The sequence below is a fragment of the Bos indicus genome, chromosome 13 (assembly GCF_029378745.1).
Source record: "Bos indicus isolate NIAB-ARS_2022 breed Sahiwal x Tharparkar chromosome 13, NIAB-ARS_B.indTharparkar_mat_pri_1.0, whole genome shotgun sequence".
NCBI lineage: Eukaryota > Metazoa > Chordata > Mammalia > Artiodactyla > Bovidae > Bos > Bos indicus.
Genome location: NC_091772.1, coordinates 17,288,356 through 17,303,732, shown reverse-complemented (window position 1 = coordinate 17,303,732; position 15,377 = coordinate 17,288,356). Strand labels below are relative to the sequence as shown.

At 46.2% G+C, this 15,377-nt stretch overlaps 1 protein-coding gene across 6 annotated transcripts in view; it reads right to left on the bottom strand.

The window, feature by feature from the left end:
- Positions 1–869: 869 nt before the first annotated feature.
- The window catches only part of IL15RA (interleukin 15 receptor subunit alpha), a 45,533-nt gene continuing 31,025 nt past the window's right edge, over positions 870–15,377 (bottom strand). For 4 of the 6 annotated variants that reach the window (XM_070801989.1, XM_070801992.1, XM_070801991.1 and 1 more), the window contains 2 exons: positions 12,824–12,896; positions 870–10,721 (listed from right to left, as the gene is read on the bottom strand). In XM_070801989.1, the coding sequence (XP_070658090.1) occupies positions 10,538–10,721; positions 12,824–12,896 (257 nt within the window). In that variant the 3' untranslated portion in view covers positions 870–10,537. The remainder of the gene's footprint in view (positions 10,722–12,823; positions 12,897–15,377) is intronic. The other 2 variants (XM_070801990.1, XM_070801993.1) reach the window with 1 other exon arrangement.

Here is a 15,377-nt window from a genome sequence, read left to right as displayed (position 1 = left end):
TTAAATGAGATCTTTTTTCAGCTGTTTAAGAATGTTCAGTCTTAATAGCAAGTTCTAGTATTTTATTTCAAAGTTAGGATTTCTGATTTGTCTCCATCTTCTTTGATTTTATCATGTATATAGAGGTTCTGATGCAGAATTAGCCATATAAAAACAAATTCTGTTATGTCATGTAATCCGTTTGTTTAGAAGTTATTGGAAATAAAAATTATTCTTGAAATAGTGTTAAAATATCATAGTGCATTGTAGATTATGCATTACTTTGTCCTTTCATATAATTATTCTCAAGGCATATTTCAGATTTTAGATTTTTTTTTAAAAACTAGGTGATAGCATTTGATGAACCTAAAGTATTGGTACAGAGAAATTTTAAAATATCACAGAATATCAGCAACTGAAATTGCAGTCACTAAAGGTATGACCTGTAGGAAATGTTTGGAGAGATGAGATGTGTTTGGCTGGGGCATGTGTGCAGTAGGAGCAGGCTAGGGAGGGCCAGGTCACCAAGGGCGCTGGACACGAAGGAGTGTGGGTGGTGTGCTCAAAAATTATGAGAAGTCAGTGAGAAATTGTAAGACATTAGATTTCCTTTTCAGGAAGAGCATTCCAGTTGTAGACTGGAGGATGTTTTGGGAAGGTCAGCTCAGTTAAGAGGCTCAGAGTCCTGATCTCAGCTAGAAATGACATCTGCTGGGCCGGACCAGCACAGGCGAAGTGGTCCAGTGAGATGGGCTTGTCCTCTAGTGAGTGGTCCTCAGAGTGTGGCCCCCAGGTGCCAGTGTCACATCCCCTGGGACCTTGATACAAATGCACATTCTGTTCCTCACCCACATCTGCTGGGTCAAAACTCATGAGACTGAGGCCAGCAGTTAGTATTCTTCTTATTATTATTACTTTTTATTAGAATGTCTTTGCTTTACAATGCTGTTAGTTTCTGCTGTACAGCAGTGTGAATCAGTTATAGTACATATACACGCATCCCCTCTCTTCGGGATTTCCTTCCCATTTACATCATCGTAGAGTATTGAGTACAGTTCCCTGTGCTTGGCGATCAGTTTTGCACATAGCACTGTGTATACGTCTGTCCCTGTCTCCCACTTCATCCCATTCCCCTCCCCATTTTGTATCCATACGTTTGTTCTCTGCACCTGTCTCTTCATTTCTACTTTGCAAATAAATTCATCTGTACCATTTTTCTAGATTCCACATATGAGCAATATTGGTTTTACTCTTTCTGACTTATTTCATTGTTTATGACAGCCTCTAGGTCCATCCACATCTCTGCAAATGGCATAGTTTTGTTCCTTTTTGTGGCTGAATAATACTCCATTGTATATATATGTACCACATCTTCTTTATCCATTCATCTGTTGAGGGACATGTGGTTGATGTTGATGTTTAACGAGCCCTACAAGTGATTCTGATGTGCACTGAGTTCTGAGAACTTCTGCTTTTGGGATTAAAGAGGTCAAATCAGTAGGACTTAGGGCTTCATTGGGGGTAATAAGTCGGTGTGGTAGGAATCCTGACAAGACCCCTGGGTTTCTGGCTCATTTGCAGTGTGGGTGAGGGTACCCTTCATTGGGACAGAAAACATGGGATGTAGTAGGTTTGTGTAAAAACACTGATGGACTTGGTTTTGACTTGTCCAAGTTTGGGTGCTTATAAGAAACCCAAGTAGGTTTGCTGATGGGGACACAGGTCTGTAGGTCAGCAGACTGGCATGGACTGGAAGCAGTTTAGAGTTGTCGTGTGTAAGTGGCGGGTGAGGAAGACCAGCATGAGGGTTTCGATGAGTCCACTCCACCATAGTGTCCAGAAAAGAAAGCACAGAGGAACACCAGGCTTGAGCTGAGAAAGGAAGAGCATTCTCTGAAGAGGCAACAGCCAGTTCCCAAAGATGGAGTTGCTGCTGAATTCAGGAGAGGAAGGGGTTTAAGTGGAAGTGGCTTCAGCGTCCAGCACTGCCCAGACCAGCACGGGTGGGGAATAAAGTTGCAAAGCCAGAGGCGGTGTTAGCATGGTCAGTTCAGTGAGGCCAGGAGCTGGACCGCGGGGGCTAACGTGGATGGGGCCTTTAGGTAACCGAACATGATCATAGACCAGTCATACATGTGTACTTTGCTTCCTGAAGCCATACTTCAGGGACAGCAAATAGGATCCTTTTTTAAAGGCATAAACCTGTTCGGACAAAGACAACAGGGAGAAAGTGACAGCCACAAGAGTCTGGAGGTTGGGAAGCAGATAAGTGAGTGATGACTGACAGCTCCCCAGGCCCAAGAACTCTGACAAGGGGCGGGACTTAATGGTGCTGGGACCCCGGGAATTAGGAGTAAAGGTGGAGCAGGAACAGTGGCTGAGAGTTTGAATAAAAGCCAGTTACATCCTCCTTGCTGTCCTGTGAAACTGGGCAACGTCTCGTCCTCAACCCTGGCGGAATCCAGAGCTTTGGTCTCTAGGAAGGATGAAACAGGAGGCTCTCCTGAAAGAGACCAGGCACAGCTGAGGGCCAGGGCCACGGTGGACACAGGCCGTCATCGTCTCGAGCTCAGGCGGCTGCAGCAGAAGGCTTGTAACCTTCAGACTCCAACTCCTCCCAGCTCTGGAAGCTGGGAGTGTGAGGGGAAGGCACTGGCACCTGGCTGTTGAGCACCTGCTTCCTGGTTCACAGAGAGCATCTTCTCACTGTGTCTTCACCTGAGGAAGGAGCAGGGAGCTCTCGGGTCTGTTCCCAAGATGCTGATCCCATCCCGAGGGCTTCACCCCGTGACCTCATCACCCCCAAAGGCCCCATCTCCTGACACCGTCCCCTTGGTGGGGGTGTGGTTAGGAATCAACATCCTAGTTTTATACATATGCATGCACATGCTAGATGGGAGACCAGCAACTTCTGTAGGGAGTAGACCCAACTTCAGTGAAACACCCACAGTGATGTAGATTCCTTGGGTGACTGGCCCCCTGGAACCCGTATCGGCATCAGACTACCCAAGTGCCCAGGGTTTCAAATAAGTTTTTAGTGCTCGACCCTTAAATAGGAGCCGCAGACCAACCAAATGTGGATCTCCAGCCATCTGAAAAGAGCCTCCAAGACGAAAGTGGGATATCAAAACAGAAAAGAATCAACTTGAAAGAAACGGTCTGTACAAGGAAAAGAAAAATCTAAATCTCTTAAATGTATTCAAAGAATAAGAGAAGACAGTGTATGCATGAGATAACAGGATCAGTTGTGTGTGTGTGTGTGTGTGTGTGCATTTGGAGACAAAAGTATAAAATGAAAAACCAATAGAATAGTTGAAAGAAGTTGGAAAAATAATATAGGAAGTTGAACAAAAGATTGAAAGGAGACACGTGATCAGAACCGCCTTAAGAGGTTGAGCATCTCAATGCCAAAGGAGTTTGGCAAAAAGAAAACAAGCTGGCAACTTTCATTTTTAATATGAAAAATCACCCAGAACTGAATTATGAGTTTGCAGGTTGAAATGATCAGCAAAATATATGAAGATAGACCTCCAGCGAGCCAGAGATGGAGATCCTACAGGAAGAGCATTACCTGTGTGCAAAGGTCCAGGAGTGGAAACATCTTCAGGTTATGCAACTCCACACCGAGGAGCTGCACCTCAGAACCCAGGGAAAGCGATTTCCAGCCTAGCATCCCAAACCCAACCAAAGGGCCAGTAAAATAAAGACGCTTTTACATGTAAAAATGTCATCCACCACGCTGCCTTCCTTAGGAAGCTGCAGGAAGGCTGAATCCCAGCACAGTAAAGGGCCAGTCAGGATGAGGAGGACCTTCCCTAGCAAACAGCAAGCCTGACCCAGGACAGGGGAGTCCTGGGCAGAATATTTCCGTAGAGGGCAGAATGTGGGCTGGAGTTGGTGATGCATAGAGTAATCCAGATTTGCTTTCCTGGAGTCTGGGTGAGGTCCACTTCCTTTGATGCACACGACAGTGTGGAAGGGAATTAATACCCCAAAGTGGGAACTCATTTGAGAAGGAGGGAGGGAGCAGGCAGCCACTGGGGCCTGGTTGTCCAGTATTTACATTGACCTTATCCAGGAAGCAACTTCAATGTTTATGAGCCTGGTAGACACACTTGGGACACCAAGTGTCACCTTATTCAGCTCTCCTGACAAGCCTGGGGGAGCAGGTGGTGAGCCAGGCTCTAGGGTGGTTGATCAGTAGCACGTAGCATAGTGCTCAGGTTGAAACCAGTGTGATCTCCAAACCCATGGTGTTTCCACCACCGGCACGTCGACGGTTGGCACTGGAGCTCTTCCGAAAACCCAGATCTGTCGGAAACAAAGCATAGAAGGCTTTCAGATGTTCTCAGCCATGGCATTCTTCAAACCAAATTTTACTCACAATAAATATAGCTGCCATACTCAGAGTAGCAGCTAGAATTCCTTCTAAGCTCTCCCCTGGGAAGCCCCCAAGCTGAGCAGCCTCTAAGGGTTCTGGGAAACCTTAGAGGTTTCTGGAAGACCAGAGACACTGCAGCCTCATGTAGCGCAGGGGGCGCTGGACCTCTTGGAGTTAGAGCAACTCTGGCGCCCTCCTGATGTCGGTTTTCTCAGAGGGTATTCTGAAGATTCCATGCGAGTTTTGTAATGAGTGCCTTTGGCTCTCTGCCCAGATACGTGAAGAAACAGTCCTGTACAGATAACCAAGTTCATGGTGATGGAGTCCATGAGAAAGGGCCCCCTGGGTAGTGCCTGGGACTTGAGCAGGACCCAAAGATTCTGCTGATTGCAACCAGTCCCTGCACAACCTTCAGTCTTCAAGGCTGCTTTTGTTTCAGTTTGTTTATATAATAGTCACTGAGCACTCCTGGAACCACCTAGGGTCACAGCAACCCCTGGAGCAGGGGAGGGGGTTGTAGGAGAACCACAAAGCTGCACAGTTGGTGAGTGTGCCATTCCAGGCCACTCCTGCTCCATCTCAGGCTGTTAGCAGAACTTATGCTGTTTTTCTGTCATCTGTAAGGCAGATCACGATTCAGAGTTATTCCTCCTTCCCTACTTCTCTGTGATTAGCAATACTTGCTTCTACTACCAAATCATTCTGGTGGGAATGCTTTGGTGACAAGTGATGGAAACAGTCTGTAATAAGGAAAGAAGATGCAATGGAAGAATGTTGGGGGCTCGGAGGATCACAGGAAGTTGGAGGATTAGGTTAGGAAAGCTGGGAGGAATTGAGGCAGCCTGGAGAGCTAAGACAATGGCAGCATGACAACCACTTGGTGCCTCCAAAGCACTGCCGGCTGCCGCTCCATCAGTTCTGCTGTGTTTGCTCATTCCATACTCAGTGCTTCTCACCAGGTGAGGGCATCCGATGGGCCTCACATGGGTCTGGATCTGCACCCTGGTGGGAGCCGGAGAAGGGGATATCAGCCTCTCTGCGTGTGGGCGAGAGGTCTCCAACATGATTGCAGATCACTTTGCCAACAGTGGTGTGTTTAATCAAAGCTTTTTCCAGTAGTCACATGCAGATGTGAGAGTCAAACCATAAAGAAGGCTGAGCCCTAAAGAATTGATGCTTTCAAAGTGTGGTGTTGGAGAATACTCCTGAGAGTCCCTTGGACTGCAAGGAAATCCAACCAGTCCATCCTAAAGGAAATCAACCCTGATTATTCATTGGAAGGACTGTTGCTGAAGCTCCAGTACTTTGGCCACCTGATGAGAAGAGCTGACTCATTGGAAAAGACCCTGATGCTGGGAAAGATTGAGGGCAGGAGGAGGGGACAACAGAGGATGAGATGTTGGATGGTATCACTGACTCAATGGACATGAATTTGAGCAAACTGAGAGACGGTGAATGACAGGGAAGCCTGGCCTGCTGCAGTCCTTGGTTTTGCAAAGAGTCGGACGCGACAGCCACTGAGCAACAACGACAAATTGGAGAAGACAGAGCGTCACACCCCAGGTTACTCAGGTCCAGAGAAGTAGAATGGGTGGGTTCATAGACAGGACCCTAGGGGAGAAAAGTGAACCATGACTCCTTTATACTTGTAACACCGTATATTTATAAATTCTGTGAAAATGTCACATGTTGAGTTCCTGATTTGTTCCTGACAGTGTGAGGTGTTGGGGATGCTTTGATTTGAATTGAGCTGGTTTCTTTGCCTTCAAGACTTATGGGAAAACCAACAAGTAAACCCAAGATTCTCAGCTACGTTCTTGAAATTCTGAGGCCAGAATTGAAGCAGATCAGTCAGTTGGAAACATGTAACCACCCTTAAATGTGCCCCTTTGGTCCCTGTTCTCTTACTTCCTAACATCTAGAAGAGAGTTTATAAAGACGAAAGTCTTATTTACTGATCAAGTCAAGGTAAAAAAGATGATAGGCAGTTTTCTTTGTGACAAATGTTGTGTAGGACAGGAAATGAGAGCAGGGAAAAATATGAATTATGTAGGTTCATAGCCAACTGACAGTGTCATCTGGGCTCAAGACCTCTAACACCTGTAGAGCTCAGATCCTTTTGAGTCCTGTGTGCTTTCTCCACTAAAAATAAAAAGATGGACTCTTCCCAGTGCCTGGCAGGTGCTGACTCCTATCATTCTCCTCACTCATCCATCCAACACTCCTTGGTATTTACGGACTACCAAGGATGGAAAGACAAATGCTGGCCCTGGGCAGTACCAAGGTAGAATCTCCCCAGATGGTTCCCCTGATTCCTTCCCTCCTCTTTTGTCAGCCCACCACATCTCCGAGAGTCTGGGCGGCCCAGCGACTTGCTTTGACCAATGAAATGAAACAGATGTGCCCATAAGATGTGGCAGTCCCCACCCTTAAGGGGCCTGGCAGTTTCTTTTTTCACCTGGAAGTGGTCTGGCTGTCCCAAGGCCACCATCTGTGAAGAAGCCCAAGCTAGCCACATGGAGCATTCATGCAAGGGAGCGCTAGGGCCCCACACAAGGGAGGTCTTCTCAGGTCTTCTAGCTCAGCCCAGCAACTAATGGAATGCAGACAAGTTGACGACGTGCAGAGCAGACCTGCCTGGCTGAGCCCAGTCAGCCCCCAAGGGCAGCAAGCAGTAGTGGTCTGGAGCTGCTTCAGACAGGTCGAAGGAGGTGGCATCACATCGGGTACACCTGCAGGACCCTCCCGGTTGGCTGAGTCGAGGCTTCCAGGTCGGATGGGAAGTGGTGGTTTTGGAGAACTCACAGTTGGCCTGCGCATGGGCACAGGTGTGAGGGGATGGGAACGAGTCCTGATGCAACAGAAGAAGGGCACCGGAGACCCCACGTGCACTCCTTTGCCCTCCCGGGTAGGTTGCTGTGGTCTCCGTGATGACGCCTCACTTCTGGGCACCTGGTGTCCGCCCAGGCCAGCCCTCTGGGATCAGTCGCTGTCTGCATGTAGAAACGGGGTACATGTAGAACTCGAGGTGCTTGGAGACGTCGGAGAAGGATAGGCAGCTGGGTGCTGAGTGTCCCCAGGTTACCTCCTTTTAACTCTGCCTGAGAACCAGCTCTCAGAACATTTGACCTTATTTTGATTTTATTATTTGGAATATTTTAATTAACCTATTTTTTTCTTTTATATAGATTGTGAAGAATTATGGACTTTGAGAATTTATTAAAGGGATGATTTAAAATGGGCTACAGAAATCATAGGCACCCATAGGGTCTTAGCCTGAGATACATTGTGTGATCGTTTATTCAGTCGTGTCCGACTCTTTGTGACCCCATGGACTGTAGCCCGCCAGGCTCCTCTGTCCATGGGATCTCCTAGGCAGGAATACTGGAGTGGGTTGCCATTTCCTTCTCCAATGGAATCTTTTAGTTTGTTGATCTAGCATCTGTTAATGACCTTCAGGGCAGTGTGTCAGTCTCTGAGAGAATTCAAAGATGAACACATAGTTCTTTCCAAGATGTTCACTGCGTGATGGATGCATTCTGGGGCCTTGGTATGTTTTGGCATTATAGAGGTTGTTTAAACCTTCCCCTAGAAGGACTGCACCAGCTGGTAAAAGAATTCATTTTATCCCTTGGACTGGAAAAAAAAAAAAGCCCTCATTGAGTGAGTGATTGATCTGTCCCTACCCAAGCCCTCTTGGCCCTTTTAGACCGCAGCTCCACCCAGCCCTGCTCGATGCTATGTCTAGATCTAACTTTTGACATATAATTCACCCAGCTTGAACTTGGTTGGTGCTTGGTGGACAGCAGACTTCGTGCTGGACATGAGTCAGGTGATTCCACAGCATCACATCACTCACTCTCCCCAGGAGGATGTGCATAAATCCATGAGCTAGCCCTGTGACCCAGCCCTCTTCCATCCCATGCTGCTGCTGCTGCTAAGTCGCTTCTGTCGTGTCCGACTCTGTGTGACCCCAGAGAAGGCAGCCCACCAGGCTCCCCCGTCCCTGGGATTCTCCAGGCAAGAACACTGGAGTGAGTTGCCATTTCCTTCTCCAATGTAGGAAAGTGAAAAGTGAAAGTGAAGTTGCTCAGTCATGTCCGACTCCTAGCGACCCCATGGACTGCAGCCCACCAGGCTCCCCCGTCCCTGGGATTCTCCAGGCAAGAACGCTGGAGTGGGTTGCCATTTCCTTCTCCAATGCATGAAAGTGAAGTCGCTCAGTCGTCTCCGACTCTTATAGAAACCTTTCGAATCCCTGGCTCCACTGAACATGTGCCTTTTTGTTGATGTTGTTCCTGTTAAATAAGTTTTAAAAATAACAAGGGTCGTGCACTTAAAAATTCTTGTAAAGAACAAACTGGGTCCAAGCATTAATAACTCTAGAAACTTAGGGACAAACAGCTGTAGAGAGAAACAAAAAAGTGTAGGTAACCAGTGTATGTAAGGATAAAAGAAAGTAAAAGTGAAGTCACTCAGTCGTGTCCGACTCTGTGACCCTGTGAACTGTAGCCCACCAGGCTCCTCTGTCCATGGGATTCTCCAGGCAAGGATATTGGAGTGGGTTGCCATTTCCTTTTCCAGGGGATCTTCCCAACCCAGGGATTGAACCCAGGTCTCCCGCATTGCAGGCAGACACTTTAACTTCTGAGCCACCAGCTGCTGCTGCTATGTAAGGATAACCAGATAACCAAGTGTATGTAAGGCTCAGCTCGAGTGTTAGCAGTGTTTCCTGCTCATTGAAAGAGACAGTGAATATGGTACATCTCTGAAATCCCCAACACCAGCTATTTAGCATTCCCACCCTTTCTTCCTTCACTCTTTTTTTAAAATTAATTAATTTATTTTAATTGGAGGCTAATTACAATATTGTAGTGGTTTTTGCCATACATTGACCTGAATCAGCCTTGGGTATACATGTGTTCCCCATCCTGAAACCCCCCTCCCACCTCCCTCCCCATCCCATCTCTCAGGGTCATCCCAGTTCACCAGCCCTGATGAAGGCATCTAAATTCATGACCTGAAGAAATTCACAAGAAGGAACACTGAGAGCCCCAGCAGCGGGTGGACTGGTTGCTCTGCCTCCAGTCCACCTCCCCGTCCCGGCTACCCTGGCCATGTGATGGGGCGGCTGACACCTGGTTTACAGTCCCGCCCCTGTACCTGCCCCCATCCGACTCTGTGCAGACTCTGCATGAGTAAATGGGCAAGTCACTTCTCTAGGTCTCAGTTTTCCCATCTGTAAAGTGAAGAGCTGGGACAAGGCCCATGATTTTATAAACAAACATAAACACCAAAGGAGGAAAGAACACAGGGACAGCGTGTGCAGCAGACACGCACGTGCTTCTCACGTAGAAACGCTACCGGAAATTCTCCAAAGCCACAGTCTGACTCGGCTGCAGGCAAGACTTTTTCCTTCTTTCAGAAAAGCTGACCTCAGTCATGCGGGACTCTGCATTCCTGATCTCCTTTTTTTCTTTCTGGTACATTTCTCGTCAGTGATTCTTTCAGTGCAATCTTTTTTTTTTTTTTTTAATTGAAAATAGACATTTTATATTGTTTGTACAAGGAACAAATTTCAAAATACAAATCTTACAATACGTAGATATAAAAGACAAGGATATAAATATAAATGCACATCTATAGAAAAACGTCACCAAGTTTTCTTCTTTCTGAATCCTTAAATCTAGAGGAGCCACTAGGCACAGTCTCTCTGCTCCCTTTCCATGCACGCACAGCACCTGGCCGAGAGAAGGTTTTACGAGTTGAAATGCTGGTGTCATCCTTGTTAACACCTCCCAATCCAGGAGGAGTCTTGTAGCTCACTTGGAGCCTCGGGTGTGTTTCTTCTCTTTGTAACCTGCTGGTCAGGGTGAGGAATGGGATTGAATCGAGTGGACAAGCTGTCCTGAATAAATGTCATGATGAAATAAAAGCCCTGATAGGAAGCCCTGAGGCCTTCACTCCCTCCCGGGTAACTGTTGACGGCTGGGACTTTGGGAACTAGGCCTTACTCCCAGGGCGGGCAGGCAAGGCAGGCAGACGGCGGGCATCTGTCCTGAGCCCAGAGAACCCACCGGTAAGGGCGATGCTGGAGCTGGGCCGTCGGTAAGATGAAGGCCGGATGTTTCCTCACCCTGGGGGTCTTTCCCCTGGGGCCAGCGCCCCAAGTCTTCCCTAGGTCCTCTCTGACTGGGGAAGAGCTGGGCCTTCACTGCGGCCGCTGCTGGCCTCAGCGTCCCCGGAGCCTCCTAGGCCATGCGGGTGGATTTCCGTGTCCTCCCCTCTGGCATCGGCCCCCGTGGTCATTGGCACACTCTCCATGCTCTCCATCTCAACACCGGGTGTCTGGTGGGCTCGCCTGGAAAGCAGGATAATTGACAGAGAAGATTGTGTCAACAAACAGTTCCTTTTGGACACTCTGATGGAGAACACCTAGACTGCCTCCACTCACAGGCGGTCTTTAGGTCTTATTTTGCATTTCACCCCTTTGTCCACCAAGTTTTACCAGCACTGTGGGGGCAGCTCCCCCCGCCTTGCCAACCCCCTGCCAAAAGGCAGTGGTTCCAGTGCCAGGTGCCATGGGAGGAGTGAGTGACGAGGAGCCTGGCCAAGCCAGCATTGGCAGTCCTGATAAAAGTGATGTAGTGGTTATAAAGCTCACTCAGTCATGTCCGACTCTCTGCGACCCCATGGGCTGTAGCCTACGGGGCTGCGGCGCTGTCCATTGGATTTTCCAGGCAACGGTACTGGAATGGGTTGCCATTTCCTTCTCCAGGGGATCTTCCCAACCCAGGGATTGGACCCAGGTCTCCCGCATTGTACACAGAGACTTTACCATCTGAGCCACCAGGTAAGCCCTGACATTTATTTAGTAAATGTTAAATAAACAAATATAATAATCAGTTCTTGAGAAGCCAGGAGTAGGGGATGCAGAGAATCTTCATCCCACGCCTCCCCACCTGTCACTGGAAGTGTGTTTTAGGTCCTGAGTATGCGGACCTGTGGATTACAGTCTGCCTCTTGAGAAGAAGCAAGTTTCAGGACATTGTAGAGTCAACACTCAAGCTCCTTGGAGTGAGGCCTAAACTATAAATCAGAACTCTAGGCCAGTTTATAAAACCAATTTTCTAAAACCCAATTTGTCGAATCACTAATCTACCTAATAACCCATTTGCAAATTAATCAGCTTATGGAAAGAATCAGCTCACCACATGCCCAAGTAGCAATGTTTAGCATGTTCACCAGTTCTTAAAGATCCATTCATGACTCGTACCATAAATACAGTCAGTGAATATTGCTGTATTCCTTTTAGGAGCATATTTATTGGCCATATTTATCAAATTTACAAATTCTTTTTAAGAATATATTTTTAATGTCTTCTTTAAAAAGATTGTATATTTATTCTTTTTTAATATAATCAATGAATATATTCTATCTCCTAAGAATAATTCTATATACATTTTATGTAGAAATTATTTAACCGTAATGATATTCTTAAAATCCTTTTAAAAGTAATTTTCTATTTTGCAAATATTTTAGCATTTAGGGGGATTTTTTGATGAATTTTTAAGTAAAATATCAGCTTTCTTTTCTTGATTTCTAGACTATGAAGTTTGTGGTATTTCTTTTTGCATAGGGTGATATTAATAGCTTTTGAAGATGTGTGTGAATATTTTGATGGCTGTTTTATATTTTGGCTTTGCAGTGCCATTTCGTGGAATATTCATTTTGTCAAAGTTAGGCTCGAAGAGTGGTATAATCTTTATATTGATATAATATTTAGGAAGAAATTTTTGTGACTAGTGATTGAAAGTTTAGTTTCAACACACCTGATATGTCTGGAACAGCCATATCACTATGGAATGGTAAAATACTGGTCACCAGCTGATGGAAGTACAGAATTAAGGCTAATATGCTATTTAAGGCTTTTATGAAGAAATGGTAAAAATGCCTAAAGATTAGAAAAATAAAAGCTGAAATTTCAGCAAGTGGCAGAAACAGTCTTGCTGAAATATAGAATTTCTAGTATTAGAAATGCCAAGGCCAACACGTATAAGCCTATTTATGGGGACGTGTGCCCGTATTTAACAAGTACATTCAAGAAGAACAGTCCGTAAATATATCATACAAATTGCATATCCATCACATCGGTTACTTGGCACATTCTTTCCCTCTGAATTGGCTTTTGGTGAATTGGCCCCATGCCGTCCATTCATTTCTGGCTGCCCAGATTCTGACCAGTGACCTGCAGGCTGCCTTTGGACAGTGAAGGGAACAGGCCTGACTCAGTGACCACTTGGCCTGGACACCCCTTTTGCCCAGCACAGAGTGGGTGGGAGCACTCACACCTCCAGCCAGGAAAGGGTCTTCCTTGGCAAGGGCAGAGCCAGGCCATCAGATGCAACCCTGCTCTTGGGGGAGGAAGCCTCTTGTCCAGCATGGGTCTCCTGTGCTACTCACCTTGACCACAGGCAACGTCCCAGAAGAAACACCAGGCATACTACAAAGAGCACGGTGACAGTTGAGACGGCTGCTGGAAAGAGAGCAGAGTGAGTCGGCACCCTGCTCAAAGTCCCAGCGTTTCTGAGCCTGAAAATTCTGTACAGTTTACGCTTCTGCAGGGAGATCCAGATGCCTTCCCAACCAGCTCACAGTTACTAACAGATCCTGAGATCCACGCTGTTCTGTCTGTTCTACATCAGGGCAGAGAGGACACTCCTTTCCCGGCAGCACAGCCACAGTGGTTGTTTGGGAGTTGTTAGGGAGGGTGGGACCTTCACGTGGATGCAAGAGGGCTGGGCCCAGGAGCAGGTGAAACAGTACTCTTTTTAAAACACTTGTATCCATCAGAAGCTCCCAGCAGATTTGGCCATTTTGCTTTAATATTGTGAAATCTCCCTGCAAAAATCACCAACGTGCCCTGCGTCTAAGATGACAATCTGGGGCTTCCCTGGTGACTCAGTGGTAAAGAATTCACTTGCCAATGCAGGAGACATGGGTTTGATCCTTGGTCTGGGAACATCCCACTTGCTGTGGAGCGCCTGGGCCCAAGTACCCCAACTACTGAGCCTGTGCTCTAGAGTCCGGGAGCCACAACTACTGAAGCCCATGCAGGCCCTAGAGCCCGTACTCCATGAGGAGGAAAGCCACTGCAACGAGAAGCCTGAGCACTGCAACTAGAGAAAGTGCACACAGCAGTGAAGACCCATCACAGCCAAAAATAAACTAAATTTTAAAAAATTTAAGGTGACAACCTGAACAACTGTGGACCCAGGAGTCTCACTGTGGCCCAGGAGGCATATTGATCACCTGGAGCCTTGAGCTTTTCAGACCTGTGCCTAGACAGACAGCCACAGCTGTGTGTGCAAGGACTTGGCCTTCAACTAGAACTGTCCTCAAAAACAGCTAGAGATAGGATGAGGGAACATACCCAGATTTCTACAGGCTAGAAGAGGAAATGGGTGATGTGTAACGGAAGCTTCAGAGAAGACCATTCCTTTTGACTCTAATTTCACTTCTAGAAATGTATTCTAAGAAAAGGGGAAATGCATACACAGGAGTAGTCACTAAAGCATTGTTTAAAATAATTGTTTTTAAATATTAATCTAAATCTCTTATCAGTAGACAGTTAAATGAAATGTGGCATACCCATACAATGGAGTATTATTCAGCTTTTCAAAACTTTGAAATCTACATTTGTTAACACAGAAAGATGTCTACAAAGTCTTAAGTGAAAAAGCTGGTTGAGATAAAAATAAATAAAAGAATTTCCAGTAAGCCACGTATGTGTCCATATACACAAAATAGTCTTGAAGAATATATGCCAAGTATTAAGTAATTCTTTGGGCTTGTAGATAACTTTATTTTCTTTTTTAAAAAGTTTGCATTTTCCCCCACCCCCGATCTTTTTGCAATGACGCTCCAATCAGAAGAGACACTAAAGTTACAAAAACAAGACTACTTTTATTTACCTAAGTAAATAAAACTTAGAAAAGCTATTCCAAAAGAATAAGAGAAAACATGAGAAATTAGTGAACGTTGTTCTGAGCTTCTAAATTTAACATTAATCATCATTATGACTAAAAGACAAATTTCTTAGCAGAGATGTCTTACCCTCCAGTAAACTATTCCTTCACGTTGACTAATCAGGTTGGCATGCATTTACTGTCCACGGAGAGATTTATTGGAAAAGGCGAGCTAGTGTTAACTCTAGTTCCACTTTCACAGTGCTGCTTCCTGTTTCTAACTGAGAATAGAAGCTGCGGACTCAGACTCAAGTACAAAGAGGGGTCCTGAGCCAATGATATGACAAAGCAATCTGAATTCAGCCCCTGGAACTCAGACAGTTGGTTCCTTCCCCAGTTATTTCCAGGCAAATGTAGTAAAGAAATTGAAACAAGAATCACCAAATTTAGTAAAGAGATTGAAACCAGAATCGCCAAAACAGTGGATTAATAAATCAACTGTCATGTTTTCCAACCTTTTATGTTTCCTAGCAGGCTGCGTGGGTTGGAGAAAGAGGAAAAGAGATCTGATGAGACAGAGAAGGGAGGAGGATTAGCTTGAGAGAGGAAGCAGAAGATGGTTATTGCACAGGCCAGAAGGCAGGAGCCCCTGCCTGGCCTTCAGCCTACAGTGATATTGGGTCTGCAGTGGAGAAGACAGCCGAGGTGGCCAGTGGACCATGTTCAGTGTGGGTGAAGGAGTCCTCTGTAACCACAGTGAGGTACCACCTCATGCCAGTCAGAATGGCCACCATCAACAAGTCGACAGAGAATACTAATTCGTGCCCCCAGTGTTCATAGCAGCACTGTTTTCCAAGTCAAGACATGGAAACAACCCAAATGTCCGCAAACAGCTGCATGGATAAAGAGGTGGTATTTATGTACAGTGTAACATTGCTCAGCCATAAAAAAGAATGAAATTCTATCATTTGCAGCAGTGTGGATGGGCCTAGAGTATATTATGCTTAGTGAAATAGGTCAGAGAAAGAGAAATACTGTATGATATCACT